General features: G+C 44.1%; 2 protein-coding genes across 4 annotated transcripts; one reads left to right on the forward strand and one right to left on the reverse strand.

Moving 5' to 3' along the window:
- Positions 1–606: 606 nt before the first annotated feature.
- rsph14 (radial spoke head 14 homolog) lies at positions 607–4,275 on the reverse strand. Of its 2 annotated transcripts, none has more exons than XM_069522920.1 (6): positions 3,966–4,275; positions 3,256–3,358; positions 2,093–2,211; positions 1,585–1,807; positions 1,235–1,371; positions 607–962 (listed from the first exon to the last, which is right to left on the reverse strand). In XM_069522920.1, the coding sequence occupies exons 1-6, from the start codon at positions 4,147–4,149 to the stop codon at positions 679–681; spliced, it is 1,050 nt and encodes a 349-aa protein (XP_069379021.1). In that variant the 5' UTR covers positions 4,150–4,275; the 3' UTR covers positions 607–678. The 2 variants fall into 2 exon arrangements, with proteins under 2 accessions (XP_069379021.1, XP_069379020.1); XM_069522919.1 differs by having other exon boundaries at positions 607–980; positions 3,966–4,253.
- A 553-nt stretch (positions 4,276–4,828) lies between these two features.
- On the forward strand, positions 4,829–17,181 carry LOC138407373 (uncharacterized). 2 transcript variants are annotated; one of them, XM_069522907.1, is made up of 7 exons: positions 4,829–5,613; positions 7,036–7,139; positions 7,300–7,435; positions 8,645–8,750; positions 9,079–9,120; positions 9,497–9,584; positions 10,294–17,181. In XM_069522907.1, exons 3-7 carry the CDS (start codon positions 7,324–7,326, stop codon positions 16,882–16,884), a joined length of 6,939 nt encoding a protein of 2,312 aa, XP_069379008.1. In that variant the 5' UTR covers positions 4,829–5,613; positions 7,036–7,139; positions 7,300–7,323; the 3' UTR covers positions 16,885–17,181. The 2 variants fall into 2 exon arrangements, with proteins under 2 accessions (XP_069379008.1, XP_069379009.1); XM_069522908.1 differs by having other exon boundaries at positions 4,830–5,613; positions 7,344–7,435.
- The last annotated feature ends 44 nt before the right edge of the window (positions 17,182–17,225 follow it).

Below are 17,225 nucleotides of genomic sequence, written 5' to 3' on the forward strand. Positions count from 1 at the left end.
AGAGGAAACTCTATAAACAGCCGGGGGGGGGGGGGCATCGTCCTGTTGATGAACCTTCATCACAACGACTCGACTGCAAACGCACTGTAGCGGTGAGGTTCTGTGAATCCTAAAGAACCGGAGCTGAAGAGTCGAGTGTTCACGGTAAGAAATATATGTGAGGTATGATCAGTCACGAGCGGTGAACAAGGTCACGTCATAAATAAAGATGGACGACGCATCTTCAGTTTCTCTCATTCTACAAAAATGAAGCCAAAATATCTGTCAACCAATCAGGAGTCAGTCTCAGCTGTCAATCATGACGTCTGTTTCTATATCATCAATAACTAATTCAACCAAACTGATGAGAAACACTTGAACAAACATCAGAGAGATGAGAACGAGCTGAAATGACAGAAACATCTTTCACGTCTACTTTGATTTTTAGTTTGGTTCATGTCCCATCTGCTAACATGGGGGAGGAGGGGTTATGAGCTATACTGCAGTCAGACAGCAGGGGGAGACTGAGACATTTTTGGAGCTGCTATGTCGTCCATCTTTATTCACAGTCACAAAAATGTAAATATGAAATTCAGAATTATTTTATCATGTTATAAATAAAATCCATGAAGTTCATCATGTCATTTATTTCTCAGCTGAGGTGAACTGAAAATCTGGAGGTCAGAGGTCATCAGGGTCTCAGGGGGTCCAGGTGACGACCCTGACCACGGTCTGAGCGGCCCGCCGGATGTCATCGTCCTCCTCTGTTGCCTCACTCCGACTCTTCAGCACGGGGAGCTGCTCCAGCAGGAGGCGGCGGCCGTCTGGAGCCTCTGCCAGCGAGGTCAGAGCCCGCAGGGCGTACACCACGAGAGCCTTCCTCCTCGGCCTCCTCTCCGCCTCCTCATCCTCCTCCTGTCTCTGGATGGATAGCAAGCGCAGGAGGACAGGGACGATATCCAGGTCAAGACACTGCTGCTTCCCTGCAGGAGGACGAGGGTCTGAACTGAAGTCAACTACAACTCCCAGGGTGCATTTCACTGACAAAATCACAGACTTTAACAGTCAGTTACTGAAGCTAAAGGTCAAACCAACCAACTCTAATTCACAGAAGCTGAGGCTCATGGGTAGTTTTTAGAGTCACACATGAAGCTGGTAGACAAACATTGATTGGTCAGAGAACAGTTAAAGTGATGTGTGTGTGTGTGTGTGTGTGTGTGTGTGTGTGTGTGTGTGTGTGTGTGTGTGTGTGTACCTGCAGTGATGATCACTGTGTACATGATGACTCCTGCAGCGTTTGCCTGAATCTCAACGTCTTCCTCCTGCAGCAGCCTAACCACGACAGGAAGTACCGCCTTCTCACACACCTGCCGCTTCCCGTCCTCAGGAACACTGGAACCAACCAACCAACCAGACACAACCATCAACCATCAACCATCAACCATCAACCATCAACCAACCAACCAACCAGACACAACCATCAACCATCAACCATCAACCAACCAGACACAACCATCAACCATCAACCATCAACCATCAACCATCAACCATCGTGACAGAAGTGTCAGTGCTGTATCAGTATCTAAAGCCTGCCCTTGTTTTTACCTGAGTGCCATCATGGCTGCAGCCGCCTCTCTGCGGACGCTCGGCGAGAGGTGGGACAGTTTTTGGCCGAACAGCGAGACGCCGTCAGAGGACAGAGCTGGAAGAGCGTCCAGCCTGGAGACGCAGCTGAGGGTGGAGAGGAGCAGCACCTGCACCTCCTCCTCCTCCTCCTCTTTGAGCTTTAGCATCAGTTTAGGAACCAGAGACAAGAGAGCATCTGCACCTGAAGGACAACACAGGTCTGATCAAACCAAACCGTCTCCACACTGGAGCTCATCGCCTGCTCTTATATTTACTTATATATAAATACAGCAGTAACAGTCTGGAGGACTGAAACTTCACAGAATAAAGACAATAAACAAACAACTTATTGTCTACGTGTATACGTCATTAATGAGAAGTCATTTCATTAATGAATAAATACAGGAATAAATGCAAATATGATAAATATGAGAACTTATAATAATAATACTCGTCGTGATCTCGGACAGCGAGGGGGCGAGCATACCTGCAGGCAACAGGGCGAGACGGTTCAGGACCCGGTGGACGTTTGTCCTGCAGGAAGACGAGTGGTCGTCCAGCAGCTCCGAGAGGGGGGGGAGGAGGGAGGAGGAGAACAGCGCCTCCCTGAGGGAGAAAACAAACATCGTTACTGTGTAACTGTAAAGTTTATCTGATCTTATACTACAGAGAAAGAAGATATGTGGACTTTACTGTTTAAATGAAGTAAATATCAGCTGTAGTTGTGTTTTATTAAATTCACACAGAAAAACTACGTTAATTCACTTGAATCCTTCATTTATTCTAGAGATGAAGTTGTTTGATGTTTATCTGCTCAAACATGTAAAGAAGAATCTTTTGAATCAAACTGGATGTAAACGATCCAACACAGAGAATTCACGACAGAACAACGTTTGTCTCTTCTTTTGTTTCTGCTACAAGAAAATGACTCATTTCTCAAATGTTTCTTCAACGAACAAAACCCCAAAGAAAAGAAAAGGTTTTTAAATCAACTCTGACTTTTAAACCAATAACGCCGAGAAATTCTGTAAATACTTTGTTATTATTCAGTAAATACTTTGTTATTATTCTGTAAATACTTTGTTATTATTCAGTAAATACTTTATTATTCAGTAAATACTTTGTTATTATTCAGTAAATACTTTGTTATTATTCTGTAAATACTTTGTTATTATTCAGTAAATACTTTGTTATTACTCTGTAATTACTTTGTTATTATTCTGTAAACGCTTCGGTTCAGCTGGACGTCAGCACGGTGTTATACTGCCACCTGCTGGAAATGTCAGGATATTCTTTAATGATGCAAAGTACTTCAACAAATGTCCATGATTATATGTCACACATATATTTATATATAGTAATATTACTTGTGTAAGTAGCTAATAATACTTTTTGTGATATCAAACTTTGTTTTGTCTAATCTCTGTTCGATTTATATTATATATACTTCATACTATTGAAATATAACTGTATATGGTTATGGTATATATTATAATGTAAACTGTTGTTATAAGTCCTGTATAATATTAATTTCTGTTGTTCATTTAATTTTTTTCCATGTATTGTTATTTTGAATAATTTATATATTTCAACATCTTCAGTTGGGTTTTGTTCAGAGTTTATATTATATTCATTCCTGTCTCAGTCTACCTGCCGACACTGTGGCCGCTCAGCAGGAGAAGCAGCTCGCAGGTTTCTCCTCTGACTGACGGATCTTCATCCTTCAGCAAAACCTTCAGCTGCTCCAGGAATCCTGCAGAAGAAGGAAATCACGTTAGTTCAACAAAGTGCAAAAGAAAGTTCAGCTTCATTCTCTCCGAGAATCCAGCGACACTGTGACGTCAGCTGTTGTGTGAGCTGCTGCAGATGACGGAAACTCCTTTACTGATATGTCACATGTACCAGTACATATATATATATATATATATATATATATATATATATATATATATACCTCCACTAACCCTAACCCTATATACATATACATACATATACATATATATATATATATGTTCTGCTAATTGCCCTTAAATGTGATTACATGTGACATATCAGTAAACATATGGTCTCGGAGTAACTGACAGGAATTTAAACGTGTTGAAATACTTTGAAACTATCTATAATGACTCTCTCTCAGTACTTTTACTTCTGTATTTTGCTGGTTTGAATCAGGTTTTCTTTGAATGAGATCGTTGTTAGTCATTAGTTCAGTTACTTATCGTCCTGAGCTCTTTGGTGGTGTGCACCTGGTTTATGATTCTGCTTCTGATAATAATAGAATATAACGATCAGTCACTTGAGCACAGGAACATCTGAACCGGAGCTGGAGGAGTAACAGGAGCCTCCTCTCTCACTCTGACCTCCGCTGACGGTCTGGTGGAGCCGCTCCGGGTCCAGCATCAGGCCGCAGAGAGAAGCCAGAGCCCGGCGCCTGCTGCCGCTGTCCGGCCGCTGCAGCTGCTCGAACAGCCGCGGCACGGCCCGGAGCCCGAAGGCCACCGGAGCCCGACCCGGGTCCGGTGGATCCCCGGTGTCCCGGGACATGCGTCACGTTAAACTCCGGCAGGAAATCAAAAACAGGAGAGAACCGGAGCACGTGGAGCAGGATGACCGTTACTGTTGCCTAGTAACAGCAAACATCACCTGACGACGATGCTGCGTTCTCGTCCTGCAGGAAAGTCGGAATTTCTGGAACAATCAGATCTTTTTTTTATGTCGATTAATATATAATATTTATTTTCCTGCTTATTTATCCACACAGTTGTATTCTATTTGATTTGGTCACATGACTCCTTAACTATGTTTGTCTGTGTGTGTGTGTCTATGTGTGTGTGTGTGTGTGTGTGGGTGTGTGTCTATGTGTGTATCTATGTGTGTGTGTGTCTATGTGTGTGTCTGTGTGTGTGTGTCTATGTGTGTATCTATGTGTGTGTGTGTGTGTCTATGTGTGTGCGTGTGTGTCTATGTGTGTGTCTATGTGTGTGTTTGTGTGTGTGTGTGTGTGTGTGTGTGTGTCTATGTCTATGTGTGCGTGTGTGTCTGTGTGTGTGTCTATGTGTGTGTGTGTGTGTGTTTGTGTGTGTTTGTCTATGTCTATGTGTGTGTCTGTGTGTGTGTCTATGTGTGTGTGTGTGTGTGTTTGTCTATGTCTATGTGTGTCTATGTGTGTGTGTGTGTGTCTATGTGTGTCTATGTGTGTGTGTGTGTGTGTGTGTGTGTGTGTGTGTGTGTCTATGTGTGTGTGTGTGTGTGTGTGTGTCTGTGTGTGTCTGTGTGTGTGTGTGTGTGTGACTTTGTTATCGTAAACACATAAACTCTGCTTGAGTGTGAAGTTCAGGGACAACTGGTGGGCAGGTGAAGTATTGCAGGGGATCAATAAGGATCAATAATCAATATATTCTTTACAGAGGAGGTGGAGACACAGCCCGTCTGTATTTACAGTCTGTGGTTCAGATCCGACTCGATAAGCTCATGAAAAACATTTGAACAGAAACCAAGAACAAGTTGCTTCGACACAACCTGAACATTGTGTTTGCATCAGTTTGCTCAGGTTTACATTCTGAACATTCTCCTGTCATGAATCTGAGAGTTACAGAACCTGTTGGTTCCTGATTGTCCGTTTTCTTCTGCCAGGAAATCCCCTTCAGAAAACTTCCTGATCTGTCACTGGTGTGTTTTTACATATTTATCTTCCTGGAAGACAAAAGATAGATGAAAGATAAAAATGTGACATTGATGGAACAGAAGGAAACAACTGAAGTGAGTCGTTCCTTCAACGTGTCGAGAATGAGGAAAGAAATGAGCAGGAGCGTGAAAATAGAAATGAAGGCCATGGTGACGACCAGGAACATGTAGATTTAAATTCAGTTTCAGTCGTCACCTCTGGGTTCCTCCCTAAAAACAGTCCCAGCCCATCAGAGGTGTATTTCTCCATCAGGGATCGATTCACAGACTTCAGGCATTCTGCTCAGTCTTCACCGTCTGAACAGCAGCATCCTCATTGTTCAGGTGAGTCGAACAGGAATTTCCACAATACTCTGGCGCTACACGTTACAGCAGCTCTGTGCCTTCAAACTTTATACCCATCGTCATATTTTAAGCGTGCTGCATTAAAGGAATAGTCCACATTTTTTTCTATCTTAATACAACACTCACAAGCCGGCGATGATTCCTCCTGTCATCACCACAGACGAGATTCAGGTCAAAACCTCCGACAGGGAGCGACAGCACAGTTCAGTGTGTGTTAGGTGATTGTCGGCCTGTGGGTGAATTCTCGTTTCAAAAAGCTTTAAGGTCTTCCTACAGTTGGTCGCACCATCCACACATTAAAGGGATAGTTCAACCAAACATGTACATTTCATCATTATCTCCTCAACACTTTGATGGAGGGGGGGCGAAGTGTTTGAGTCCACGACACACTTCTGGAGTTTAAGGGGGAAACTGTGTTGCAGCCAAATCAAAGTAACTGGAGACCGATGTTTTCATGTCCTCTGTGATCCACACGTGAACACGGCTCCAGACATCGAACATACTTCAGCAGTAAGAGACGGATGAGTCAGTTTGTGTATCACAACAGTTTAGAATCCTGACGCTGAATTAGTTCTTAGAGTTTATTAGATAATATGATGTTATATGATTTCTGAGCAGGCTGATTCCTGATCGCTGACCATCATGTCGACAATATTTAACAGAGTGATGGTGATGTGTGTGTGTGTGTGTCTGTGTGTGTGTGTCTGTGTGTGTGTGTGTGTGTGTGTGTGTGTGTGTGTGTGTGTGTGTGTGTGTGTGTGTGTGTGTGTGTGTGTGTGTGTGACTTTGTTATCAGGAAATCCCCTTCAGAAAACTTCCTGATCTGTCACTGGTGTGTTTTTACATATTTATCTTCCTGGAAGACAAAAGATAGATGAAAGATAAAAATGTGACATTGATGGAACAGAAGGAAACAACTGAAGTGAGTCGTTCCTTCAACGTGTCGAGAATGAGGAAAGAAATGAGCAGGAGCGTGAAAATAAAAGTGCAGGTTAAGATCAGACAACCATCCACCAGCAAAATGTCGGTTCAGACTTTTTCTTTCGAGACTCAAATGAGACTTTGACCTTTAAAGTTACATCCTGTCACATGAACCGGAGCTGAAACCAAGTGTTTGAGACAGAGGCTGAAAGAGGAGCTGCAGCGATGGACAGTGTGAAGACAGTGACTGAGAACATTCGACAGTTTAACACGAATCCAACATAACAGAGACATCTGAAGAAGACTGAGCTGTTTAACTGTTTTAACTTCCACAATAATTATAATGGCTTGATTTTTATAAAGCGACAGTGATCCAGGCGGGGGGGGGGGGGGGGGGGGGGGGGGGGGGGGGGGGAACCAGGAACATGTAGATTTAAATTCAGTTTCAGTCGTCACCTCTGGGTTCCTCCCTAAAAACAGTCCCAGCTCATCAGAGGTGTATTTCTCCATCAGGGATCGATTCACAGACTTCAGGCATTCTGCTCAGTCTTCACCGTCTGAACAGCAGCATCCTCATTGTTCAGGTGAGTCGAACAGGAATTTCCACAATACTCTGGCGCTACACGTTACAGCAGCTCTGTGCTGTAACGAGTCAGTTTGTGTATCACAACAGTTTAGAATCCTGACGCTGAATTAGTTCTTAGAGTTTATTAGATAATATGATGTCATATGATTTCTGAGCAGGCTGATTCCTGATCGCTGACAATCATGTCGACAATATTTAACAGAGTGATGGCTGGACGGAGGCAGACCTGGAGGACTCTGACCCTCCTCACCCTCCTCACCCTCCTCACCCTCCCCAGCTTCACCGCCGAGTACGGTAAGAGACATTCCATCAGAAACAAGAGCTGTAACATGATCCAGTGACAGAATGTTCACAGACGAGTGAAGTTTTCCTTCTGAGAGAAGCTCTGAAAAAATGTGTTTCTGGTTTATCAGCTTCGGCGAGGTGCCGTCCCTCAGACGCCCTCTTGGTAGATGCTGTCTTATATATGTGTTTATGTATTCATGAATGTGTACATTTATATATTTATGAATGTGTACGTTTATGTAGCACATCTTTAACAGACGTCTCAGGGACACAGTCAGAACGGTGATTGCTGAGAGAAACGACTGAAACAATATTTGACAGCAGAATCAGGGTGTCAAGTATTTTTCTGGACGTGAATGTTTGTTGTGATGCAGGTTTGTATGTCACGGGTTCAGTCCCACAGCCGACACCGGCAAAAACCCAAATGAGAGGTTTGGTCTTCTTATTGCATCACCAGCTTGTCCCGCCCTTACTGCCGACGCCGAGCAACAGAGCTATGGACAAACACTTTATTCGTTTGAATAAAAATGTTAAAAAGTTACAGCACTGTGACGCAGTCGTTCTTGAGATGCAGCCTCTGAAGGATGCAGCCTCTGAAGGATGCAGCCTCTGAAGGAGCCTCTGAAGGAGCCTCTGAAGGAGCCTCTGAAGGATGCAGCCTCTGAAGGAGCCTCTGAAGGATGCAGCCTCTGAAGGAGCCTCTGAAGGAGCCTCTGAAGGATGCAGCCTCTGAAGGATGCAGCCTCTGAAGGAGCCTCTGAAGGAGCCTCTGAAGGAGCCTCTGAAGGATGCAGCCTCTGAAGGAGCCTCTGAAGGAGCCTCTGAAGGAGCCTCTGAAGGATGCAGCCTCTGAAGGAGCCTCTGAAGGATGCAGCCTCTGAAGGAGCCTCTGAAGGAGCCTCTGAAGGATGCAGCCTCTGAAGGATGCAGCCTCTGAAGGAGCCTCTGAAGGAGCCTCTGAAGGATGCAGCCTCTGAAGGATGCAGCCTCTGAAGGATGCAGCCTCTGAAGGAGCCTCTGAAGGATGCAGCCTCTGAAGGATGCAGCCTCTGAAGGAGCCTCTGAAGGATGCAGCCTCTGAAGGATGCAGCTTTTGACTTTTTATGAAAAACTCGTTTTGGTTAAACACTAAACAAACATCGGTGATAAGATTCTTGATGATTCTTTTACTCGGGGTTACATCTCTCTAACATTGTGAACTGTGTTTGAATCTTGCAGAGTTGAATGATGAGGATTGGGAGGAGCTTAGCCCCGAAATCGCGAAACTGCACCACCTCACCAGACTGAGAGAAAACATGCAGCAAGAGCAGCTCCAGAAATCCAGGTAATTACAGCGTTTCCTCTCTGAGTCTGAAGCTTCGTGTTTCACTTGATCTGTTTTAGTTTCACATTGTAAAATAGGGATTAAAGAATTCTGTCTGACAGACGCATGTCCTGTCGTCATCACCTACGTGGGCGGAGTCTACCTATACTTGACTCTGATTGGTTTGTAGAAGGCGTGTTGTCTGTCGGGGGGATAGAATTTTTTTTCACTGCCTGTGAATCGGTGAATAATTCGTTGTTAGAATCGATTCTTGTTATTTTGTCCCAGATAGTTCAGCCTGTTGTGATCTGAAGAAAAACTAAAGCAATGTAACAGAATGTGTTTTCAGGGCATCGGGTCGTCACACGAGAGGGAAACGACACGTCAACAGGTGACAAGGCTTTCAGCACATTTTCATAGTTCACCTGCTTTTAGATCAGCAAATATTTCTCCTCTAGTACTTTGCTTTTTATAGTCTGTGTGTGTGTGTGTGTGTGTGTGTGTGTGTGTGTGTGTCTGTCTGTCTCTGTGTGTGCGTGTGTGTGTGCGTGTGTGTGTGTGTGTGTGTGTGTGTGTGTCTGTGTGTGTGTGTCTGTGTGTGTGTGTGTGTGTGTCTGTGTGTGTGTGTGTCTGTCTGTCTCTGTGTGTGTGTGTGTGTGTGTGTGTTTGTGTGTGTCTGTGTGTGTGTGTGTGTGTGTGTGATGCATGTTTTGTAAAACTGAGTCATTTACTCTGTTGATGAATTAAACATGTTGATGTTCCATCAGGTTGAACTTTGACCAGAACCCGATGAGTTTGCTGGATGGATTTCAGGAGCGTGAAAACGTTGCAGCGTATTTCATGAAAAAGAAGCAGGTTGGTGAATTTTTGAGGAAAACTAGAAGGTCCCTCAGTGACGCTCACACACTCCATGAATTTCTATCAATACAGTGAAGCCAACAACACAATGCAGATAATGAAATCAGTTTCCATTGTGGAGGAATAATAATAGAAAAAACCCCAAATGTCAGTAAGAACAACATGAACAAATGTTAATTCACTATTGAATCCATATGATCAGTGATAGTTACAGGTTTTAAATCTATTTGTCACCATATTTCCACATCTTAATCAACAAGTTCAAGGTTTTTATCTGCATCAAGATAAAATGAGTCCCTGAGAAACAACGAAAACGTCCAAAAACATCCAAATGATGAAGAAAGTGGCTCCACCTCAGATACAATCCACAATCTGTCTCGTCCTTCCTCCAAGTTTAGAGGAAATCAAACAATCTAACCAACCAACAAATGAACAAAAGGACAAGGGGTGAAAGTGTAACGAGCAGCAGAGCTGAGTTAGGATGAGCTGAAGTCAGGCAGCAGAATTAAACCCAGTGTCCTGAAGCTCCAGCGTCCTCTCTGTAATCATCATGATGTCTGAGTCAAATTATCAACACCAAAATTCCCACAGAGATATGAGGGCTGGTGGAGGGAGCTTCAACAGAGTGATGGTGACAAGTACCAGATTATATGAAACAGATGAATCCGATAAAAGAGCTGAAAACTAACGCTGTTCATTTTTCTAGGACTTTGAGACCTTCTTGAAAAGTTTTGAGGAACAGAAGATACAAGATTGGCTGCTCAGTGCATCTGACATCTCACACAGCTACAGTCAAAAACTTCTGGTCATGACCGACAAAGAAAAGTCCACAGAAGACGGAGTCCATCAGGAATACAGCATGGATCCTCATTACTCACTAATAGTCAGCAAAGACTGTCTGTACAATGAGTCCTGTTTACCTGAAGCAGACGGCTACACCCTAGTGAAAATATTTGGAAGAGTTTCAGAAGATGGACAAAGTGTATCTGGGTTTTCTGGCTCATCTCTTGCGGAGCTGATGTTGAGACCATCACTGAGAGATGCTCCAGTGTTCTCCCTTAATGGAAGCACGTCCACAGACTTCCAGCAAAACTTCATGCGCTTTTTTCAGATCCGTGGAATCAAAGCAGTCTTAGAAACCAACCAGAAGAGTCAGCAGCTTTACCAGGTCATGGATCAACCCGACTCAGTTTCCAGCTACAGAATTCCACAAAGACCAGTTGATCACACCACACAGTACGACCACCAGCAGATCATCATTATGGAATCCGACCCTGTGGTCAGAAAAGCTGCAACTTTTCTTTATGAGAAGCATCCAGAGGTTAGCTCAGTCTACACTCTGGACGAAAACCAAAGACCGAAACTGATCCATGGGGACTTTGTGCCTCTGTCAGAGGACAGCAGACTGGTGCTGGTAGGTCACGGGGCCAAAGACACTTCAGGAGAGATGAGACTGTCTGGGTACGGAGCCCAAGATGTGGCCAAAATTATTCAGAGGACCTCCAGAGTCAGTGATACGATCAAAACAACAAGTGTGGTGGCTTGTGAGGTCGGATCAGATAAAGCATTCATCCAAACCCTGCTGAGAGAGCTTCATAAGACCAGCATTGAGACAGAGCTGCACCTGAGGGATGCTGTGCTCCAGGTCCGGCACACAGGACAGAAAATTACACAAGAAACCTCTCCACACGGACTGAAATGGCGTCACAAAGATGACAGCACAAAAGTGGTGGCAAACCTTGATAGAAACGGAGACGCAATTATTAGAAGCAAGCCTGGCAGTAAAGGAGAGGCAGTGTTTACCAATGAGAGAAACTTACTAACAGGAAGAGAACGTTTTTTTAAATTCAGAAAAAACTGGCCATCACTTCCAAAGAACTTTATAAATGAAAACATTGTCAAAGGGTTTCACTCAGACTTGGGGCGAGAGCAACTGAAATATTCTGGTTATACACTTGAAGCTCAAACTTGGGCATTCTTTCATGCTGAGCAGCCGTTGCCACAAAAAGTCAATTTCCAAAACTTGCAACAGATGGAGATGCACTTTTTAATTGGGAAGAAATTCAGAAATAATAATAATATTGAGGACATAAGGTGGATAGAGCATGAACAAGAACTAAAAGGCATTCTTTCCAAGTGTTATGAGATTAAATCAGGCAAAGATGTGAGAAACATCATCCGTCACTATGCAAAGACAGGAGAAGATAAGCACACATACCTGATGATCAATGACTGGATCTTACAAGTTAATCCTGTAAATCTGTACATTTTTCCAGTTGGAAAAAAGCTCGACAACAATCAAATGGGAAACGAAGACAGAATTGAAGAAGTTAAGAAAAGAATTACTGAACAGATCGGCAAAGAAAGATACGACCAAATGAAAACACATATTTTTGATGGTCACATTGAAAAGCCAGCAGAGAAATACATAAATTATGTGGAAGCTACTTTGATGGGAGAGCACCCAACTGGCCTACATCTTTCCGCTGAGGCCTGGTTCACCACATACTTCACAGCCTCATTTATATCTGAATCTGCCAGAAATTTCCGGACATTTCCTCTGAGTCTCATGGCTCTGGATATGGTAAAAAGCCCAAATACAGAATACCATGGTGTTGGACTGAAATTCTTTTTTGATGAACACCCAATGGCACGAGGAAGGAGTTGGATTGACCCAAGCAGTCGTGGATTCAGTGGCTCAGCAACACATGAAGATTCCAGCAAACTTAATAATTTCCAACCCACAGAAGAGGGACAGTTGAGAAAGGACCTGTTTCGCCTTCTAGACATGGAAGCTCACATGTTCACAACATGGGAGCGAGCCATTGCTCCTATCAGTGTACAACAAAAGATGGTTACCATCTCGAAAGATTTAAAAATATTACATGACAATTCAGAAACAGAAGCATTCTTAAAAGATTACAGTTATTTCAAAGAAAATACCAGGCAACTTATCTCATCGAGAGATGATGGAGAACCTCCTGCATCTGGTGCCTTAGGAGGATACGATGACGACCACGTAACATCGCAAGACTTAAAATCTGCCTCAGAGTTGGAAAACTCCTTCAAACTGGAATCCTATTATTCAAGGGCATCTGCGTCATTCGCTGAAGAAATCCACAGCCAGCTGAAGGAAAGATTTGGTGACACTCTGGAGGGACTGCAGCTCAGGGAGGGTAGTGCCAGAATAGAAAAGGGACAGTTCATATGTGAGCTGGTGTCAAAGGATGCTGAAGCCAAACCTGTTGAATTCAGGTTCGAGTTATCTCCAGAGAGTCTACGCCACCAGGAAAATGTGTTAAAGGGCCTTGACACAGCAGCTCATGACATGGAGGGTTTAAAACCCTCCCATCCAGTCAACAAGTATGTAGAGCACACTGGAACTGCTGTCGGGACACTCGGCCTCCTGCTGGGCATGAAAGGAGCTGTTGATGCTTTTGAACAGGGGGACATCACAGCTGGTGCAGTGGGAGCTTTGCAAACAGCTCATGGAGTCACAGCTATGACGATGTCTCTTATTGCAAGACAAGCTCTGTCTTCAGAGACAAGAGTCGCCAGAGCTGCAGCGACGATCATGAGAAGTCCTGCGATGAAGGGCACCATGACAGTTCTACCTATAGTGGGGATTGGATTTGGGCTGTACAGTCTTGAACAAGATATAGAGAGGGGGGGTGCACTGGGGGGGATTGATGCAGTCTTCGATGCTAGTATGATTATTTTGGATGTTGTTGAACTGGCTCAGCCTGAACTGGCTCCATTCATCATGCCTATAAACCTGGCTTTATCAGTGGTTCGGATGGTCGCTGATGATGTTTATATGGGCGTAGAGAACGAACTCAACAGTCTCCCCACGGACGCTGGAGTTCTGGATAAACTGGGGGCTGTTGTTGTTGGCGCTGCGAAGGGTCTTTTCCATTTCACAATTCATGTGGCTAGTGTGTTTTACAATTGGCATTATGATGAGATTCAGGAGGGTCACAAACTTGTTGAGCAGATATCCGACTATAGAAAATATTACACAGTTATAACGGAACAGGGTGGAACGAGGGCCATTGATTTTAGTAGCAGTAGCTCCTCTTGGAACGGAGGAGGTATTGACTTCTGCCTTGCTGATCAGGGTCAGTCTACGTTCTGCATGAACTATTTCGTATCTAGTGATGAGACTTTTGGGAAAAAGTGTTGGGACATCGACACACAAGGAAGCAATGATATAATTCTTGGCCTTGGAGAGTCACATGAGTTACAGTATAAAACACTACGGAAAAAAATACTCATGTTCATACCAGCTGGCTCTGTGACAGTGGTTTCTGGTTATGAAGCGGTGTCTAAGTCAAGATTTGGAATTTACAAGGGAAACAGAGATCCTAATCGCTTTTTTGCAGTTGATAAATCCGAGGACAACCACGTGATTGAGCTGATGTTGACTTACTATTATCAGCTTTATGGGGAACCAGGCGATGACGTATTCTTCCTCGGTCCACAGAGAAGTTACGTGGAAGGCGCTGGTGGAAGCGACACATACATCATTCCTGTCAACGGAGGTAAAACAATCATCAACAACTACGATCCGTCTAAAGCTCTCGACACTCTTCACTTCACTGTTGACTACAGTCACATTTCTGTGTCTAAATCTGGGAACCATGTTGTGTTTATGTATGAGAGCGACCACACCGTGACCATTCAAAACTGGTTTTCAGGAGAACTGTATCGTCATATGAACATGATGTCAGGAGACGGAGTCTTATTCGAGGTTTCCTCCACCGTGATTTCTTCTGTTCAGCTTGTGGCCAGAGGAATTAACAAGATGTTTCAGAAACATGGTGAAATTGTGAACGCATCACAGCCACTTTTAGGTCGAGTTACAAACATCTTCGGCTCTCAGTTTGATGATGTGCTCATTGGAAATGGAGAGAAGAATCTAATGGATGGAGGAGGAGGTGGAGATCATTTGACTGGTGGTGAAGGAGGAGACATCTACATGGTGAAAGGTAGAAATCATTCTCCAGTGGTGATTGAAAATTACTCCAAAGACACTGAAACAGACACGGCCATAATAGAAGCAGAACTTAAGACTTTTAGAGTCACAGTACAAGGTGATAATGTTGTTCTGAGTGCTTTCCATAAGACTACAGCCATTAACGTGACTTTACTGAACTGGTTCCGATCACCAAATGACAGACACTTGCTCTTCATCACAAACGACATGATCTCTTTTACAGTCTCAGCTCACAAGGCTGATTGTCTGAATGCTCACACATTCACCCGCTGCATTAAAAGCTGCACTATTGATTACAGCAAGGCCACGTCTCCTCTGTCGGTGGACCTTGAGGACTCGGAGGCTTTTGAAAGTGTGACAGAGGTCCGTGGGTCAAAGTTCTCCGATGACATCAAAGGGAACAAAGACCACAACGTGTTCTTCCCAGGAGGAGGTGATGATCACCTTCAGGGTAGAGGAGGCGAGGACTGGTACATTATCACACCAGGCCAAGGAACTAAATACATCAGCAACTTCTCACCAGATCTAGTCATGGACATTCTCTTCATTAAAGACCAATATCAGAACATAACATGCACTTGTGATGTACGCAACATCACCATCTTTGTATCTGGCAGAGAAAATGTTGTTTTAAACTCCTGGTTTGAGTCAAAGTATCATCAGCACCTGCAGATCAAGACCAGTGATGGAATAACAGCTGGACTGAGTTCCAACATCAGCAGCTGTGAAGACATTAAGACTTTAATGTTCCCCATTACCGTTGATTACAGAAACCAGAAACCTGAAGCACTTTACCAGAAAGAGTGTTTCACATATACAAGCAAGAATTCAAAGGAGAAGCTCTTCTGTGGCCTCCAAGGCAAAGTGATGGTAATGGATGAAGTTGACTCAGTGAAAGAAATGTTTGGCTCCTCAGGTTTTGACATCATGGTTGGGAACAAGAATGACAATCTGCTCGATCCCTCCACTGGGGGTGCACTGATGTCTGGGGGTGAAGGAAAAGACACTTACATCATCAAACAGGGATATGGAGACAACTTAATGATCGATAACTTTGCAAACCACCAGGAAATCGACACCGTGTTGATTGACATGGATTTTGTCGATGGCGGCCAAGTTAGCCTGGACTCATCATCAGGAGGAGATCTGAATGTGACAATCACAACAAAAGGGGAACAATTAAGATTCACACTGATCAGCTACAATGACAGTGACCAAAACCAGCATCTGGAATTTCAGAGCTCTGACGGCGTCTTTTTTAAATTGAAATCACTGAACTCAACTGAAGAAGTCCCTTTATTTGAGATGGAGGCTTTCAAAGTGATTCTGACACAGTCGCAGTCCGACTGCCGTCTCAACCTCGGCTCTTGGCAAAATCTGTCAAAGGTCCGCACTGTGCAAGGTTGCCCCTCCCAGTCCAATGACGTCGCAGGTAACGATCAAGACAATGCGCTAATTGGTGGGTGGAAGGATGACACCTTGGAAGGAGGTCCAGGAGATGACACACTGATAGGAGGAAATGGAACTGATATCCTGATTGGGGGGTTAGGAGACGATACTCTGTATGGCGAGGATGGAGATGACACCATGATGGGAAACTCTGGCAGCGACGTCTTCATTCCTGGACCAGGAGCAGATCTAATAGACGGAGGTCCTGGCAGAGACACAGTTCTGTACCGGGGTGATCATGAAAAAGGTCAAGGAGTTTATGTCAACCTGTTGACTGGACAAGGTCGCTATGCTGATGCTGAAGGGGACGTATTGAAGGACGTGGAGACTGTGATTGGCACCATCTATTCTGACATCTTGCTGTCTGGTTACGAAAGTTCCCTTCTCAAAGGTTCGGATGGCAACGACATCTTGGTGTCCACTGGTGACGATCACCTGGTCGGAGGGGACGGAAGCGACATCTACATGGTGGCTTTCCATCGTGGCTCAGTCACCATTGACAACTGTGCAAAGGACAACGCCACAGATGTTTTGTACTTAGGATTAGGGTCCCCACTGGCATTTGACTGCCAGATCCTCCCGGACAGAGTTATCCTGACTTTCTATGCGTTAAACCAAACAGCTGTTAAGATTGCACTGGAGGGCTGGATCAGTGATGAAAGCACATGTGGTCACCTGGTGCTGGTTTCCTCAGGGGTGGAGATGTCAGTGGACAAGCTGTTAGAGGAGTGTCAGTTCCAACGGGAGCAAGGAGCTGGGTTTGTCAGTCATCAGTTGGAGATTCTGAAGCAGTCAGGCCGGTGCCATCAACAACTTGTTCATGTTGCAGATTTGTGGGACGTAAATGTCTGAGTTCAGACATAGAGTAGAAAAAACTAAGCTTTAAATCTGTCCGTCTGTCCATGAATGATGAGAATCAGGAAGACACATTTTTTGAGGCTGTGATTAGCGCTCAGACTATAAACTTCAATCTGTTGTAGGTGGTTTTGTTTCCTGACACTGTGCAGAACAAATTACAAATACTTTGTTGTAAGGGCTCATCCTGAAATCAATTTTAAGCATAACTTTATTTCTAACTTTGCTAATGATGAAGAAACATGGTGATTGTCTTCTCAGTGTTCTCTGTGGTGAATAAAAGAATGAACTTGATGAGCCTCACCTGTCCTGACTTGAATTTATCATCTTATTGTAAC

Source organism: Paralichthys olivaceus, chromosome 4 (assembly GCF_024713975.1).
Source record: "Paralichthys olivaceus isolate ysfri-2021 chromosome 4, ASM2471397v2, whole genome shotgun sequence".
Lineage (NCBI taxonomy): Eukaryota > Metazoa > Chordata > Actinopteri > Pleuronectiformes > Paralichthyidae > Paralichthys > Paralichthys olivaceus.